Source organism: Dama dama, chromosome 28 (genome assembly GCF_033118175.1).
Source record: "Dama dama isolate Ldn47 chromosome 28, ASM3311817v1, whole genome shotgun sequence".
Taxonomy (NCBI): domain Eukaryota; kingdom Metazoa; phylum Chordata; class Mammalia; order Artiodactyla; family Cervidae; genus Dama; species Dama dama.
The window spans coordinates 19,266,825-19,286,018 of NC_083708.1; the positions used below are offsets into that span (position 1 = coordinate 19,266,825).

At 41.5% G+C, this 19,194-nt stretch overlaps 1 protein-coding gene across 1 annotated transcript in view; it reads left to right on the forward strand.

The window, feature by feature from the left end:
• The window catches only part of SH3BGRL2 (SH3 domain binding glutamate rich protein like 2), a 71,952-nt gene that overhangs the window by 34,415 nt on the left and 18,343 nt on the right, over nucleotides 1-19,194 (forward strand). The window contains exon 3 of the mRNA XM_061131541.1: nucleotides 11,907-12,092. Within this exon, the coding sequence (XP_060987524.1) occupies nucleotides 11,907-12,092 (186 nt within the window). The remainder of the gene's footprint in view (nucleotides 1-11,906; nucleotides 12,093-19,194) is intronic.

Sequence of the window (19,194 nt, forward strand, 5' to 3'; positions counted from 1 at the left end):
ATGGAGTGCCTCATAAGTAAGTACCAGGGAGTTTGCTAATGATACACGATGAAAAAGCATGATCTTTTCCATCATTGAAAATGTGTTGCTTTAATTTACAACATATAATAGTGATTCTTTCAAAAATTGCCCTGTGGTTCACAGTTCCCCTTTCTGACACTCTGATTCCCTGAAACTCAAGTTTCAATCTCTTGCAGGACAGCCTCTCTCGTTATCTCTGGCGTGGTGACCTGGTATTTGCTTTCTAGTAAGACAGACTGAAATAGACACCAGAGACACAGCCATTCATGTGTAATCGCATGTGGAGTTAAATAGCATTTGCATGTTGCCAGTGAGTTGATGGCTTGTTGGGGTGTAGTCTGCACCCCTGCCCTGCTCTCCATGAAGGAAACGTACCAGTGGCTGTTTTAGGAAGGAGTATGTGTGTCTGAAGGTAAAACCTGAGTAACGCGAGCTTAAATGAGCAGGTGTTTTGGTCTCTGTTGATAAATCAGGAGACTGATTTGTTCAGACCTGTGTTTCTGGGATTCTCTTGGCATTTTCCTGACGCCTGTTGCCCTACAGTGGGAAGGTGGCCCCTGCACTTCCAGCCCTCAGGCCGTGGTTTTGAGCAAGAAGAGGAAGGAAGGGCAGCTACAGCAGGAAAGCAGAGCCTTGTTCAGAAGCCCTGCCCCGTGGACTTCGGCCCCTGCTCAGCTGTGGCCTCTGGGTCCTGTGGCTGCCCAGCTGCAAGGATGACTGGGAACCCGGGGTTTCACTTTCCAGGCTTCATGGGAGAAGTAGAGGATAGCTTTGGGGTAACTAGCGTCTGCCATTTGCATCCTCCTTATGGGAACATAGTGCCTAGTGAGTCCCAGGGTGTGGTATTAGTTAAAGAATTTGCCACGAAATGATTGATCTTTGAGGCACCCTACTTAATCCCAGGAAAGTTCCTGGGTCTCTGACCAGGGAAGGATCATCAGCCCATTCCTGCCTTTTTGATTGGAAGGAGGAGTTGTCTTCATGCCCCCTCTGCTTCCTAGTTTAGTCCAGCCCCGTCTCTGTAGGTCTCATCAAGTTATAGGTAAGTATGTCTTCTCTGTCCTTCCTCTGCCTGCGTTTGACTTTTTCCTCGTGAGAGACATGAAAGGCCCTAACCAGCCTTACATCTGCCTCAAGTCAAAAGAAAGAAATCTGTGTATTTGAAGTACAGAAGGAGGTGAAATGAAGAACTGTTGCATCGGATTCCTAAACCCTTTGAAAGTTCTCAGAAGTTACTTTGTATTTTTTGCCAAAGGCTGTATCTAGGGTAAAGGAAGAAAAGTTAATATGCTTGAATGAATGAAATAATTGAGGAGTGCCTGTTACTGTTTGCACGCTAAGTTGCTCCAGTCCTGTCCCACTCTTGGAGACCCTGTGGACCATCACCCACCAGGCTCCCCAGTCCATGGGATGTCTCAGGCAAAAATACTGTTTAGCTCTTTTCTTACTTAATCCTCCCAATAAACCTATGAAAAAAGATACTGAGTCTATTTGACAGATATGAAAACTAGGGCTGAAAGAGAAGCTTAATAATATCAGCAAGGCTCCTCAGCTGACAGGGGCAGGGTTAAAACCAGGACAGTCTAACTCTAAAATACTTATTTTTCCTCGAGTTTTTCCTTGTCTTCCATCTGTGCTTTGTCTTTTTTCTTTTTTAATTTCTTCATTGAAGTATATTTGATTTACAGTGTTGTGTTAGTTTCAAGTGTAGGCAAAGTGATTGAGATGTGTATAAATACACGTGTTCTTTTTCAAATTCCTCTCCCGTATGTGTGTATGTATGTCAGTTGCTCAGTTGTGTCCAACTCTCTGTGACCCCGTGGACTGTAGCCCACAGGCTCCTCTGTCCATGGACTTCTCCAGGCAAGGGTACTGGAATGGGTTGACATTCCCTTCTCCAGGGGATCTTTCCGACCCAGGGATCGAACCCAGGTCTCCTGCATTGCAGGCAGATTCTTTACTGTCTTGAGCCACCAGAGAGGCCCCTTTTCCCTTATAGATTATTACAAAATATTGAGTATTCCCTATGCTATAAAGTAGGTATTTGTTGTTTATGTATTTTATGTATAGTAGTGTGTCTATGTTCCTTCCAAATTCCTAGTTTATCTCCCGCCCTCTTCCCCTTTGGGGAATGTTTGTTTTCTATGTCTGTGAGTCTTTCTGTTTTATAAGTGAGCTCATTTGTACCTTTTTTTTTTAGATTCTACATGTAAGTGTTATAAAATATTTGTTTCTTTCCGTCTGACTTCACTCAGAATGACAGTCTCTGGGTCCATCCATGTTGTTGCAGATGGCGTTATTTCATATGTGTGTGCTTTTTCTGTAAACTTGCTTTCCCACAGTTGCTCACATTAAATCTTAGTTAAAAAGCAAAAAAAAAAAAACCAAAAAAAAAAACCCCAAGAAACAAAAAGCCCTATCTTATTCTAATTGATAATATCTTTATTTACTAGTAGACTCCCAAGATCCCAGCATATAGCCTTGGCTGTGTTCAGCCTGGAATTCAAACATGACTAGGCACGTCTGGAAGGAATCTGGCAGGGGCTGCTTAATTATGTAAGTTAACTGGCAGCCTTCTGGGAGGGAACTAATTCTACACGAAGAGAGAGTGGAGGAGTGCAAGTTTACTTACAAGCCAGTGCCTCAGAAGAGGGCTAAGTGTAAGTCAAATGCGGTGTTATTTATTGAGCCTGGCCTCTGATCCTAACCCTAGGGATCCTGGAGTCAGGAGGTTGCCAGTGGAAGCTACCAGCATCTTCACTAGGATGTCCACGAGTCATTGAGCATTCATGCCACGTCAGCAGATTCAGCAGCCCCAGCCCAGACACCGTATCACCAGGGGTGGGTCGTCAGGACTTGAGAGCTTGAGATTCTGGGTCCTGCGGGGCTCCGGAGTTGAAAGGGTGAAAGGTTTCTTGTCTTAGTCCATCCAGGCTACTCTAAGAAAATACCACAGACTGGGTGCCTCCTCACCAACAGAAGTTTCTCACTGTCTGGAGGCTGGGAGTCTAAGAACAGGGTGTCAGCATGGTTGGCTGCTGGGGAATCCCAATTCCAGGGAGCAGACTGTCGTCTTGGCTGTGTCCTCACATTTGGCCAGGGGCAGGAGAGCTCCCGGGCCTCCTCGATAAGAGCACTCCATCCTCATCACTTGGTTACCTCCCGTGAACCTCATCTTCCGATGCTGTCATCTTTAGGGGTGAGGTTTCAACATAGGAGTTTGGGGGTGACACCTTCAGGGCGCAGCACTTACCAATGCAGTGGCCAAGAAGGCTGCTTTGAAACAGAGAGGAGCTCGCTTCAGAGTTCCGGGAGACACGTGGGGGAAAGGGGTTGGGGGGGTGCTATTGATAGAATTCTATGGTGGTAGTTGGAAGCAGGGTCAGGGAAATACCCACATATTGGTTAGTTTTCAGTTGCCATCAACTAGCAGATAACACCAACACACCTTTTAAAAAATGTTCTCCAGAGCTCCAGATATGCTTCTAGTGAGCAGTTGTGTTTAAAAACAACTGCCTGATAAAAAAAATAAAATAAAAATAAAAACAACTGGACTATATGATGATGTTTCACTTTTATCTAGTTGGTTTCACTACTTCTATTTCATGTTCAGTGCTCCCATTTCATTTAGTTTATGTTTTCCAGTTTCTCCATCTCTTCATTTTTTTTTAATGTTCTTTCTCAAGCCTTTATCAACCGTAATAGAAAAGCTTTTGTGTGTGTGTGTGTGTGTGTATATATATATATATATATATATATAATATGTATAGTATATATATTTTTTAAAACTTACAAATTTTTGCCTAACTAAAAAATTTATGACATTTTGATTCATTTGTTTGACTTAATATGAATAGAGTGCTAAAATTTTAATTAAAAAAATAGATATGCAACAAGCAGCAAAGGTTTACTGTATAGCACAGGGAACTATAGTCAATGTCTTGTAATAACTGATGATGGAAAATAATTTCAAAAATAATATATGTGTATTTGTATAACTGAATCACCTAGCTGTGCACCTGGGACATTGTAAGTCAGCTGTACTTCAATAAAATACACATAAATATATATATAAAGAAAAAAATATGTTTGTTTATTTTTGGCTGCTCTGGGTCTTTGTTGCTGTGCATGGACTTTCTCTAGTTGCGTCGAGTGGGAGCTGCTCTCTGGCGTCAGTGTGCGGGCTTCTCGTTGTAGTGACTTTTGCTGTGGCGTATAGGCTCTAGGCATGCAGGCTTCAGTAATTGTAAGCCCATCTATTGTGGGCTCAGTAGATGTGGTGCTTGGACTTAGCTGCTCAGCAGCATATGCAGACTTTCCGGCCCAGGGATCGAACCTGTATACCCTGCATTGGCAAGGTGGATTCTTAACCGCTGGACCAGCAGGGAAGAATCTATCAGCAATCTTATATAACAACAACAACAAAAAAACATTTGGGTGAAACAAAATACTATGATACATAATGCACTTGCAGTTTTTAAAATTAACTGACTGTAGCATTTATTTAAACATAGAATCACATCCAACTTCCTTCTTCAAGGTCAGTGTCAACATTAGAAGGGACGCCTTTTTCACATTCAGGGTCCAGAGATTCTTCTGAATTATTTAGACTGTTTCCATTTCCAAGTAGCATGGGAGACCTTTTAAAAGTCATTCAGCTTTAGCTGAATTGAAAAATATTTTTCATTGAAAAATATTGGTGTTTGATCTACATTCCTGTTTGGTTAAACTTCAATTCCATTTGTTCCTAGATTAAATTATCAATTCATTGTGATCTCTTGAATGTCACCTGAAAAGCTTTGACGTTCAGCACTGGGGCAATAACTCTTTAATCATCCACTCAGTTAATATTTTCTGAGCGCCTCCTGTGCACCAGGCCGTGTGCTTAAAGAGAGCTGACACTGTGGAGGGAGAAGTGAGCATAAAAACAAGTAAACAGATAAATAAAACTGTAATAAATGTAACTAATAAAACTTCAGCTGAGGAAGCTGGAGAGGGCTCTCCAAAGAGGGTGGTACCTGAGGTATCTCATCCTCATGATGAATGAATCAGTGAAAGTCCTGGCTGTCCATTAACCACTTAACGAGTGTCTTCTCTGTGCCAGATAACATTCTAGACCTGGGGATACAGCAGTGAACGCAACAGCAGGCAAAACACCCTGACCCGGTGGAATGTGTATTCTGATAGGAAGAGGTAGACAAACACATGTGTAAAATGGACTGATACATCAGATGCTAAGTGCTATGGTGAAAAATAAAGCATTGAAGGAAGAGTAGGGGGTTGTGGGGTTGGTGGGGGCACGGTGGGGGCACGGTGGGGGCTGGGGAAAATACAAAATCAACGTGGTCAGGGAAGGCCTCCCCGAGAAAGTGAGCTTTGCACCAGAAATGAGGATCTGTGACCTAGTGCAGAGCTGGCAGACTTTTTCTGAAAAGGGCAGTTGGGAAATACCTCAGGCTTTGGGAACCACACGATGTGCCCACGTGCTCAGCTGTGTCTGACTCTTTGTGACCCTAGTGGACTGTAGCCCACTAGGTGCTTCTGTCCATGGAATTTTCCAGGCAAGAACACTGGAGAGCATTGCCATTTCCTTCTCGAGGGGGCATCTTTCCAACCCAGGGATCGAACTTGCATTTCCTACATTGGCAGGTGGCTTCTTTACCACCTAGCCACCTGGGAACCATACATACAGCCTCTGTTTTTAAAGCTCAACTATGTTAATTTTTCTAGGGTGGAAAGCAGCCTTGGAGAGTATGTAAATGAATGGATGTAGTTGTCTTCCGATACAATTTTTTTTTTTTTTACTTTTTTTTTTTTTTTTTGGTCATACTTCAGGGCGTGTAGGATCTTAGCTCCCAACCAGGGATCAAACCTGCGGCCCCTGACCTGGAAGTGTGGAGTTTTAACCACAGGACCCCCAGGAAGGTGCCTACAACTATATTTATAGACACTGAAATTGGTATCTCATAGAATTTTCACATGTCATGAAATACCATTATTCTTTTGGCTTTTTTTCAACCACTTAAAAGATTGTTTTTGTGGGCTAGAATTGGCCTGAGGGCTTCCCTATGTTAAAGCCTGAGAGATTTAACAGTGTAATTTGCCCACGTGATACGAAGAGCCAGCTCATTAGAAAAGACCCTGATTCTGGGAAAGATTGAGGCAGGAGAAGGGGACAACAGAGGATAAGATGGTTGGATGGCATCACCGACTAAATGAACATGCGTTTGAGCAAGCTCCAGGAGTTGGTGATGGACAGGGAAGCCTGGTGTGCTGCAGTCCATGGGGTCACAAAGTGTCGGACATGACTGAGTGGCTGAACAAGAACAACTTCCCTTTCATTGCTTTGGATGACATGTGATGGTGTTTGGTTAATGATAAGGTGAAATGCAACTTTCCTGCTTCTGTAGATATCTTGCTATTTTAGGTCCAACAGCTTTGTTGTTGCTTTATGAAGAAAAGGAAAATTCATCCATTCATCTAGTGACAGATACTCATTTCACTTATGTGAAATTTATGCCTTACAGCTGTTATTTCTAGACTCTGCTCTGCAATAGTAACTTTTATTTTCAACCCATCATACCACAGTATTGCCGAAGACATTTTATGGAGCAATTAAGAGTTTTACCAAACAGCATTGCACTGGGATGCAAGCTGTAGAAAAGTTGTTACAGAGTGGCTTAACTAATTATGGATTTATTTGTCTAATAGTGAAAGGTTAGCTTGGGCTGCATAAGACTAGTGTGGCAGCTGTAAAATACCAAGGACTCAGGTTTCTGTTCTTCTGCTTGACCACCACCATTTTTGCATAAGGCATTGGTTTTCACATTTGCCAAATAGTTTCTGTACCTCCAGGCACCACGGGTGCATTTCTGCAGGAGAGAAAGAAGTTGTTGTTGTTCAGTCACTAAGTCGTCCAACTCTTTGCAACCCCATGGACTGTAGCTCTACAGGCTCCTCCGTCCTCCAGTATCTCCCAGGGCTAGCTCATGTTCATGTCCACTGAGTCAGTGATGCTATGTAACCATCTTATCTTCTGCTACCCCCTCTCCTTTTGCCTTCACTCTTTTCCCAGCATCAGGGTCTTTTCCAGTGAGTTGGTTCGCATCAGGTGGCCAAAGTATTGGAGCTTCTGCTTCAGCAACAGTCCTTCCAATGAATAGGTGCAAAATGGGCTTGGTCTTTTCATTCATTAAGTGGAGCCTTTCCAAGGAGTGGCCACCTCACATCTCCCTGGGCAGCACTGTGTTCTGTGATTGCCCCTAGCTACGGAGGAGTTGGAGTCAACAAGTTTTTGTAGCTGAGCACATTGCTTTCTTTCTTTTTTTTTTTTCCCCACATTGCTTTCTTAAATAAAATCAGTCTTTGGTTATTAAGAAAGAATGGGAGATTAGCTACTGGGTAAATAACTAGCATTATCTGCCATGGCTTGTGTTTTTGTTAAAAAAACAAAAACAGCTACAAGGCTAAATTGACACGGGGGTGAAGGAAGTGACAGACGCCCCACAATTTACTTGTTCTCTTTCACAAGTTTCCCTCCCCAGTTTCATTTAATATTAATTGTAAGGTGTATTTTGTTCCAGGACAGTTGAAGTAAAGAAGAAAGCTCTTTGTCAAGGAAGTGATGGTGTGTGTTATTGTTATCTGAACCCTGGGTTTATGCCAGTATGTACAGTGCCCTTGATGGCTTCCTGTTGCCTTGTGGGAACAGCCTTTCCATTACCTGGTACCCCAGCCTCTCCCGGGTCCTGCCCGTCCCTGCCGCTCATCCCTAGCCTCCCACTGTTCCCACCACATTCACCTGATAAATCTCAAAATCAGCCCTAATGCCGTGACTCATCTTCCTTCCTGCGGCTAATATTATAATCAAACATCCCCTTGAAACTTCCTTCTCTGGGGTAAGTCTCTCCCTTTTGTTTATTTGGTTGATTTGCTATCGTATCAGTTTTCTGTGACCTTAGTTCTTTTTTAAAATTTTGTTAAAGCAAAATAGATTTCGATTCACCTTGTCTCAAAAAAGTGAACTTTTTAAAAACTGATACTGCATTCTAAAAGATTTTTTTTTATGTGATGTCAAATAGCAAACTCAACAATAATAATTGGGAACATTAGACGTTATGTGCCAGGCAGTATTGTAATCTATACATCATTTAAGTATAACCCTTACAGTGATCCAGTGAAGTAGGTAATACTATTATTCCCATTTTAAAGATGGAAAAACTGAGGCATAGAGAGGTAACTTGGCTCAAACTCACCCAGTAAATGAAGAAACCAGGATTTAGAGCTCTTTTTTTTCCTCCTTTTTTTTAATACATATAAAGAGTCAAGGAGGCCAGCAAGCAACAAAATGCTCAGAGTCCGGCTTCACACCCTGTTAGGAAGCATGATTTATGTAAAGTGCCCCAGTTCTCTATGGACCTGGACTACCATCCCCCTTCAGGTTGTTTTCTATGGGACGTTCTTTCGCTCTCAAATTAATTTGTTGTATTTAATCTTGTGAATATAGATGCATTCACATTTTTCAAAGAAATGTACATCCATGGAGGGCTAACTCTTGCTCTCAGTCTCCCCCTCTTTCATGCCCTGCTCCCTGGGTCACCACTTTTGTTCGTTTCTTATATAACCTTCAGCCATTTTTCTAAGAAATGAAAATACAAGTAAATATAGATACGTTCCTATTTTTTTTCTATTTTTTAAAAAAGTGCTTAGTGTACAAACAAATCTGCTTTTTTTTTTTTTTCACTTATAAATCTTGGGAAACTTTTCGTAGCAGTGTCAATAGTACATACAGAATTTCTCCTCTTTTTTTATTGATTAAAAAAATGGTTTAGAAAGTATCCAGGTGTTTTATGATTTGGTGGCACCATATGGCATGCAGGATCTTAGTTCCCTAACCAGGGATAGAACCCATGCCCCTTGCATTGGGAGTGTGGAGTCTTAACCACTAGACCGCAAGGAAAGTCCCTCCTTATTTCTTTCTAAGATGCATAGTGTTAAAGTGGTCTCTTTGCACATTAACCTGGTCATGCCTCTCCTGATTTTCTCTTAAAATACAGATATAATTGCAGTTAGCTCCTGGTGCTACCATCAGCCATTGCCAGTGTGAGTGATGACCCGTCCTTTGCTTCCTGAAGGTTGATAGGATATAATGATGCATCTGAATTTTCTTCTTAGAGTAATGACCATTTTCCCACCAGTTTTATTAAGGTATAATTGACATACCACACTGTATAAGCTTAAGGTGTATAGCATAATGGTTTGATGTATGTATACACTGCGAGTTGATCACCACAGTAAGTTTAGTTAACATCCATCACCCCGTGCCATCTGAATTTTAGTATTCCTCAATACAGCTTGCAGATCCTGGTTTTAAGGAAGAGGGATGTTGAGACATGGACACTCCTAGACATTGCTAATGTACATTGAAGAATGTAATTTGAGGAATGTAAATTGAGATGACTGTGTTGAAAGACATTTTTAGCTTGAGTCCTTCAGGAATCTGAAAAACGTCTTTACCCTTTCACCTGGCTTTCATTCATAGGGCTTTGTCCTAAAATAGTATTGAGGTGGTGGTGGCTTAGTTGCTAAGTTGTGTCTGACTCTTGTGATCCCATGGACTGTAGCCCGCCAGGCTTCTCTGTCCATGGGATTCTCCAGGTGAGAATACTGGAGTGGGTCGCCATTTTCTCCTCCAGAGGATTTTCCCGAGCCAGGAATCGAACCCAGGTCTCCTGCATTGCAGGCAGTTTCTTTACCATCTGAGCCACCAGGGAAGCCCGTATCATGTATATGGAAAACCAAGATAAGTTTCATTTTTGATCACACTTATGAGTGATTGACGGAGGAGGCAGTGGCGACCCACTCCAGTACTCTTGCCTGGAAAATGCCATGGGTGGAGGAGCCTGGTAGGCTGCAGTCCATGGGGTCGTGAAGAGTCGGACACGACTGAGCAACTTCACTTTCACTTTTCACTTTCATGCATTGGAGAAGGAAATGGCAACCCACGCCAGTGTTCTTGCCCCGAGAATCCCAGGGACGGGGGAGCCTGGTGGGCTGCCGTCTATGGGGTTGCACAGAGTCGGACACAACTGAAGTGACTTAGCAGCAGCAGCAGGAGCTCCAAACAGGGGCGTTAAATCCAGACCCATTTCTCTGTTTAGATTTTGGCAGTGACTGTTGGATAGTAGAATTGTAGGTAACTTTTTGTTTGTTCTACAAAGATCAGTGGGGGTCCACTGAACAAGGATTTTAGGACAATGACATGATTGTCTTGAGAACACCCACTAGGACTTTGATCAAAATAGGTGAACACTTTCAACCTCAGGGATGATGAACTCTACCTGGTAGGGTTGTAAGGGAAAATTAAGTAGGATGGCTGATAACGTTTTGCACATTGGAGTTACAAAGTAACATATATTCTGAAATAGTATGAGTGAGGAGGAAAAGTTAACTTTTTCAGACTTGAGAAATGGCTTAATTCAAGAAATTGAGATAATGGCATTTTCAACTTGGATTTACAACCACATGGTAATTCTCTCCTTTTATAATATTGAGCTTAGAGACGTCATATTTTGTCAGCCTTTGATCTCTGTCTGTACTAATTATGCCATCTCCTTATTCATTCATAGACTTGAACCCAGTGATCTGGGTTTCCGTATATAAGGTATGGGCCTCCCAATGCCTCTGTCCTCCTGGCATTTAACAGACCTCCACCTCAGAGAAACATGTCACCGAAGCCTTGGGGGAGGAGTTGGATTGGTGGGATAGGGCTGGGGAGGGATTGGTGGGGGCTATCGGTATGTGAAGGTTTGTTCTTCAGCATTTTATTTTTTGTGTGTTGAGAGGTCTTTCTAGCTGCTTAACTTCTCAAAAATGATTCTTTCCTTTAGCCATTATAACATTTACTTCACCTCTTAAGGTGTTTTTTTTTTTTCTTTTTTTTCTTTTTTTTTAAGGCTGCATCTCAGCTTTGCAGGATCTTAGTTCCCCAACCAGGGATCAAACCTGCATCCTCAGCAGTGAGGACATGGAGTCCTAACCACTGGACTGCTCGGGAATCCCCTTGTTTGTTTTTTGTGCATATTTCCCAGAATCATTTGGAAAAAGCACGTCTGTTTGCTCATGTCTTATATGCTGTGTTGAAGATACTGAATATTGTTACCCCATCTTAGTTAATACATACCTTAAATGACAAAGATTTGTAACAGTTGGAAAACCTGCACAGGTGTTTGCAGCTCTTCAAGGGCATACCTGACCCCTAGTGACTGGAAGGAAACATAAAGGTCAGAGAAACAAGAAGGGTTAAGAAAGGGAGTTCAAAGTAAGGTGTTCCTTGGTGTTGACTCTCACCTTAGAAGTGGAGAACATTTCTCCTCTTGTGATTTGATGAAAGGATGCTTTCATGACAGTGGCTACAGCTGTGGAATATCTGAAAGAGGCTGCTGAGGGGAATAAAAATGTGGCCGCTCCCAGGAATCAGTGAAGTGTCAACATCTCAGATGGGCTATATGTGGTTTTCAAATGGTTGGGGGCACAGGGAGTCTTTGTGACTGTACCTGTCAACTTCGAGGGGTGGGAGGGGGAGTGGTTATGGCTCCCAGAAAGCTAAGTGAATCTCGCACCTCAGACCTAGTCTGTCCCTCCCAGACCGTCTGAGATGTGCCCCAGAATTCTGTGTAGAAATCACTGTGTCAGGGCTTGCTTAGCCATCCTTTTGATAACCAGGGAGTGGGTGGTGTGTGGGGTCTGCAAAAATCAACTCTGTTTTTGGGAGGGGTGGCTAGGTGGCCTTTGGCAGTGAGCAATCAAATCTAGTTCATATGGGAAACTTGTACATATGGTTTCAGAGAAGCGTTTCTCCTTATGTATTTGTCTTCTCTCTGCAGATAAAGAAGAAACAGCAGGATGTGGTTAGATTTCTGGAAGCCAACAAGATAGAGTTTGAGGAGGTGGACATCACAATGTCAGAAGAGCAGAGGCAATGGATGTATAAGAACATCCCCCCGGAGAAGAAGCCTGCTCAGGGCAACCCTCTGCCACCTCAGATATTTAATGATGACCAATACTGTGGAGTAAGTAGCTAGATTGTTACCACATCATTTCTTTGCCTGGGGTGCAGTTGGGGTTTTTCAGTGCAGACTGTGACCTCCTCACCTAGTACCTATTCAGGTCCACAAAACTAATAGTGAAGTTAAGTGGGCGTGTGAGTCCAAGGTCACAGACTATGTCTTCCTGTTTGCTTTGAGACAAGGGGATGGGAAGAGAAGCTGTGTATATGCGTGTTTATTGTGTTCTACATTTTAAAGCATATTTTTTGATTCATACATTTTTGGGGACAGAATGAAAAGGGTATGTTCTTAAATATTTATTTCTCTAAAACTGTTAATACCTGATTATAAGTCAGCGTTTTGCTTTTTGATTATCATGAACCAGATGGATCATTGGTGATGGTGGTTCAGCCGCTAAGTCATGTCCGACTCTTGCGACCCCAAGAGCCTGCTAGGCTCTTCTGGGTCATTATGAACAGCTAAAATATATCAGATGCCTTCTTGCTGTATGTGGCATTGAGAAAATGAAGGCGTTTTCGACTAATTGTCTATTTTCCTTCTTATTCCTTAGGTTAAAAAAATTTTTTGAGAAATTTCTCTAATGAGTAGTTAGGATTTGCTTTCTGCCAGAGCTCTAAGTATGTAAGTCAGTGTTTATTTTGAGACCTGCATTGCACTTCTTTAAGGATGGCTTGGAGAAGGAGGAGGGGCTACAGTGTGGAGGTACTTAAGGTGAAATAAAGAACTGGGTTGTCACTAGAATGGAGAAACGGGGTAACAGTGCTTTTGGTGGCTCAAAAGGAAATGGGTGTCCATGAACATGAGAGAGAATGAAATGTTGAAACATAAAGCCATAAAGATTGTGCCCGGCATCTTTGCATGTCATGAAGAGAGAATTGAACCTGGTGCTAGACACTGATTTGAGTTCTAGAACCGCTTTGTGTTGGCTTGACGCCTTTGAAAGTCACATCTCTTTATACCTCAATTTTCTCATCTTTACACAAAGGATGATAGTATCTATTTTACTTCCCAGGATATTTGTGACTGTTTCTAAAGTACTCCTAAAATTTTATACCCAGCCAAATTACCACTCAATTACAAGACTAGAATAAAGGCATTTTAACAGCTGCAGAATCTGAGGAATAGAATCTGAGGAACAGAATTCAGCAAAACCACTGGATTTTTGTTTTAAGTTTTCTTGCACTATTTAACTAATAGCTTTCTTTTATTTTTTAATATTTACTTATAAATTTGGCTGCACTGGGTCTCAGTTGCCACATGCGAGATCTTCCATCTTCGTTATGGTATGTGTGGCATGTGGAAACTCTTAGTTGTGGCATGTATGTGGGATCTAGTTCCCTGACCAAGGATCAAACCTGGGCCCCCTGCATCAGAGTATGAGTCTTAGCCACTGCATTACCAGGGAAGTCCCTAGCAGTTTTATTTTGAATTGTACAGTTTACAGATTTTCAACTTATCTCATTGTGGTCTGCAGGCACAAAATTATTGATCCATTTTCTAGACTCTGTAATCGTGAGTGGGATACACCCTTGGTTACCATATACTTCCCCTAATAAAATATGTGATCATGACACAAAAAAATCCACAAAAATAGTAACCTCTATTCTTATATAATAATGCAGCTTACTTCTTGTTGATGTTGCCTCTTCAGACCCTGAAGTGTGACCATCCTCTGCTCTCTACTTGTCTCTGCATTTCTCTACCCACTTGCTGCTTATGTGGTTCAGGACTATCAGCGTCTCCTAGTTTTATTTTAAAAGTGGAGCTGTTTTTAATCCTTGTTGTTTCATAGCCCTATTAAGAGGAGGGAGGTAGAGACATCTTTGCTTTGTCACCATAAAAGCCAAAGTCTTCAGGGCCCTTTTGCGTAGAGGAATGTGTTTAAAGAATAAAAAGGAATGGGAAGTGAAATAAAGTTAATTTCTTTTCTTTATCTTCACTTCTTTATGACTTTCTAAATCTCTGTATACCTTTGCCCTATGGAGTTTATGGAATTTTTTTTCAGGTAGGCTGGCAGCTGGCTAGAGGCTTCCATATTTATTAACTGTGCCGGATGAATGGCATCTTCTCTGCTTGAGCAGAGTCATTCCCACAGTGGTGGTGACAGCAATGTTGTGTGTGCGTTCTGTCTTTATAGTCAGTTCTGGCAGCAGTTTTGAAGACAGTGTCTGCTTTTATCAAGGTCCAGTAAATTCAACTTTGACAAAAACAAAAGAATCAGGGGGCGGTGAACCATGGCTTCATTCAAACCACCTGCTTCTGTGCCCCTTTCTTTGCCCAGGGACAGTTTATGAGTGGTCTTATCTGGGTGGATAACCTGTGGAAACCTGCTGTATTGCAAATGACAGGATCCAGTAAGCACCAAGATTCTCCTGTTTCCTGAATTGGCTGGAAATTTTACTACTTTGTTTTAAACTGGACGAGCTAGGCCTGTGAGACATTCATAGCTGCTAAGCTGTTTGCTCACCAGTGTGGACAATTGCCCTCTCTCTCCTTTAGTTTTTGAAAATCCTGCCTTTAGCATTTGAGATTTCCCACCAAATGAAAGCGCCCTGGATTTGGACATCAAGGAAATGATGCAGAAATAGCAGCAGTTGGAGGTGGCTCAGTAGCAGGGAGTGACGGGGCCAGGTGTAGGCTGGTGGCTGGACACTGTATGTTTGGCGTCTTAAGGAAGCTGATCCCGGGGTGTGGCCTGGATGTGGTGTTGGCTTCCCAGACATGGAAATTCCTCCTCTTTTCTAAACTGGATCTCCAGCCCTAATATGGATTCTGTGAGTTCCCCCCATACCTTTGTACATTTCTTTCCTTTTAAGTTGCCAGTGTCTATTTCAGTTGTTTGTGGGCAAGAGCACTTATTAACCCAGATTGATTGCTCTTGCTATTTCCGTGAAATGTCCTACCATGAGCAGGATTCTTCTCTGGAAATGAAATCCTAAAGGTCAACATCCTGACATGTAGGCTTTTCTCATTTTAGAAATCTCAGATCCTCATGTTCAAGGTTTAAATTCTGTTCTCCGTCTGTGGAACCGGCATGTGTGGAATGCACCAGAAATGAAAATGCACACATCTGCACACAATGAAAACATTTCCTCCCATTTCTTTTCTCCCTCCCTATTTAGAAGGAAGAAAAAAATAATAATAAAAGATTGGGATTTCTTTATATATTTTTTTTTCTTAAAAATATTTATCATTAAATATACTTTTTTTTTGGTTGCTCCACTCGGCATGTGGGATTTTAGTTCCCCAACCAGGGACTGAACCTTCGCCTCCTGCAGTGGATGCACAAAGTGTTCACCACTGGACCACCAGGAAGACCCCCAAATTTACTGTCTTAACCACTTTTAAGGGTACAGTTGAGTAATATTATGTATATTCACAATGCTATGAAACAGGTCCCCAGGATTTTTCATCTGGCAGAACTGAGATTCTTATACCCATTAAATACACCTGTTTGTCCCCTCCCGTAGCCCCTGATAACCATCGTTCTACTTTATATATCTATTGAATTCGACCACCTTAGAGACCTCCGGAAGTGAAATCATACAGTGTGGGTCCTTTCTGCTATGTCAGAGGACAGAGCACAGTGTCCTCACGGTTCATCCACCATCTATGTCTTCATCCATTAAGACTGCTGTAACAAAATACAACAGACTGGGTAGCTTACTAACAACAGAAATTTATTTCCCAGAGTTTTGGATGTTGGAAGATCAGGGTTACACTGGGGTTGGGTTTTGGTGAAGGCCCTCTTCTGGGTTGCAGATTGCCAACTTACTATAGTATCGTCTTGTAGTGAAGGGGTTAATGGAGCTGTAATCTCATCCAAGAGGGCTCTACACACCTAATGTATGAATTTTGAGGGGCTTCTACTGTACGTGTATATCACATTTTGCTTTTCTACTCATCCATGATGAACATTGGGTTGCTTCTACCTCTTGGCTGTTGTGAATAGTGCTGCATGAACATGGGTTTGCAATATCTCTTCAAGGTACTGTTTTCAGTTCTTCGGGATACATACATAAAAGTGGAATTGCTGCATATCATATGCTAATTCTGTTTTTAATTTTTTGAGGAACTGCCAAACTGTTTTTCACAGTGGTTGGACCATTTTATATTATAATCCCATCAGTAGTGCACAAAAGTTCTAACTTTTCCATATCCCCATCAACACTTGCTATTTTCTGTTCTTTGGATTTTTGGTGTTCTTTTTTGTTGTTGTTGAGAGTAGCCATCCCAATGGGTGTGAGGTGATACCTCATTGTGGTTTTGATTTGCATTTCTTTGATGATTAGTGATGTTGAACGTCTCCAATACTTTTGTTTTCTGTTTGTATATTGTCTTTGGAGAAATGTCTATTCAAGTCCTTTGCCCAGTTTTTAATTGGGTTATTTGACTTTTTGTCACTGTGTAGAAATTCTTTGTATATTCTGAATATTAACCTCCTATCAGATATATAATCTGCAAAAATTTTCTCCCATTCTTAGGTTGTCTTTCACTTTTCTTGATTGTATCTTTTGATGAACAAACTTTTGTTTGATATTGACTCATTTGTCTGTTTTTGTTTCTGTTGCCTGGGCTTTTGGAGTCATACTCAGGAAACCATTACTTGCCAAATGCAGTGTTATGAAGCTTTTTCAGTATTTTTTCTTTTAGAAATTTTGTAGTTTGGGGGTCTTATGTTTAGGTCTGTAATTCTTTTTTTTTTTTCCTGCTGATTTTTTTATATGGTATAAGATAAGGGTCTAGCTTCATTCTTTTGCATGTTATTATCTAGTTTTCCTAATACCATTTATTGATGACACTGTGCTTTTCCCATGGAGTGATCTTGATGCTTTTGTTCAAGATCATTTGACTGTATATGTGAGGGCTTATTTATTTATTTATATTTTGGATTTTATTCTGTTTCACTGGTCTATATGTCTGTCTTTATGCAAGTACCACACTGTTTTGATTACTGTAACTTTGTGATATGTCTTGAAATTGGGAAGTGTGATTTCTTTAACTTTGTCTTCAAACTTATTTTGGCTTGAGATTCTGTATGAATTTTAGAATTTTTTTCTTATTTCTGCAAAAAAAAGCCATTAGAATTTTGATATGGAAATGTTGGATCTTTAGATTGCTTTGGGCAGCACTGACATCTTGATAATAATAAGTCTTTCAATCTATGCACATGGGATTCCATTTTACATGTCTCTGTTCATTTCTTTAAGCAATGTTTTGTAGTTTTTAGTGTTCAAGTCTCTTACCTCTTGGTTAGGTTAATTCCTAAGTGGGTTTTTTTTTAGTGCTATTATAAATAGGATTATTTTCTTAACACCCTTTTCCAATTGTTGATTATTAGTGTGTCGAGACACAAGTGAATTTTATATGTTGTTTTCTTTTTTGTCCTGCAACTTTGCTAAATAAGTTTATTAATTCTTTCATTTTATTAAAAAGTTGGGAGTTTGAAATGGGAATGTAGCCAAATTTTATTTGACTTGGGGTCATGTTAACCAGTTTGTGGATTCGCCATCTAGCGGGGAAAGATACAATGACCATTCATGTAATTGAGATGAGCAGATATGTGTTTGGCTGCTGCTGTTGCTGCTGCTGCTAAGTCGCTTCAGTCGTGTCCGACTCTGTGCAACCCCTTAGACGGCAGCCCACCAGGCTCCCCCGTCCCTGGGATGCTCCAGGCAAGAAGACTGGAGTGGGTTGCCATTTCCTTCTCCAATGCATGAAAGTGAAAAGTGAAAGTGAAGTCACTCAGTCATGTCCGACTCTTGGCGACCCCATGGACTGCAGCCCACCAGGCTCCTCTGCCCATGGGATTTTCTAGGCAAGAGTACTGGAGTGGGTTGCCATTGCTTTCTCCTATGTGTTTGGCTAAGGATGCCAGTACTTAGAATTGGGTTGTGGGTGAAGTGGGGTGAAGATGAAATGACGTGGAATCTGTGGCTGGAACTACTCATGTAGTGTCCTGTCTAATGAAGAGAGGGCAGTTCAGCTAAGAGACAGATAGCAGACTTTTATAGAAAAATTAACTTTTGATTAATTTCTGTGAGGCAACCTATAAAATTATCTATTATTTTAAAACTATTGAATTACTTTTTTTGCACTTTTAGATCTTACTTGGAAAATATTAAATTTGTACCTAAGCATTGGGTGTATTGCTCACCAAATAAGATTACATTAATGCTATTGACTAGTTTTAAGTAATGATTTGAGGGACAGCTATGACTGCCTTTCCCCATATGACCTTGGTTACTTGGAGTCTGAAAGTAGAGGACAGCTAGGATAGACTTCAGGAGGCACAGAAATGCTAAATGACCAGCAGTGGTTCTCTGTGGCATCTCCTACCCTTTTCTGTGTTAGGTGTGAAAGGAAACGAGATATGTCAGCATTTTCTAACTATGGGTAAAGGCTCAGAAGCACACTAGAATACCTAAATGTACACAGCTGTATCGTTCCCAAGTGCAGTGTTTGTGTAACTTTTGAAAAGATCGTCTCTGGGTGATATATTTTAAGTGTGTTTTAGAATCTTTTCTCAAACTGAAGAATCAACTCCTTTAATTATTAGTTTTACAAATCCCTACCTCATACCTGTAATTTTATTTTAAAAAAGATTACACACGTACATATATATAGTCATCCCTGACCAATCTAGACAGCATATTAAAAAGGCAGAGACATTACTTTGCCAACAAAGGTCTGTCTAGTCAAGGCTGTGGTTTTTCCAGTGGTCATGTATGGATGTGAGAGTTGGACTATAAAGAAGGCTGAGCACTAAAGAATTGATGCTTTTAAACTGTGGTGTTGGAGAAGACTTTTGAGAGTCCCTTGGACTGCAAGGCGATCCAACCAGTCCATCCTAAAGGAGATCAGTCCTGGGTGTTCATTGGAAGGACTGATGCTGAAGCTGAAACTCCAATACTTTGGGCCACCTCATGTGAAGAGTTGACTCATTGAAAAAGACCCTGATGCTGGGAGGGATTGGGGGCAGGAGGAGAAGGGGATGACAGAGGATGAGATGGCTGGATGGCATCACCGACTCAATGGACATGAGTTTGAGTAGACTCCAGGAGTTGGTGATGGACAGGGAGGCCTGGCGTGTTGCAGTCCGTGG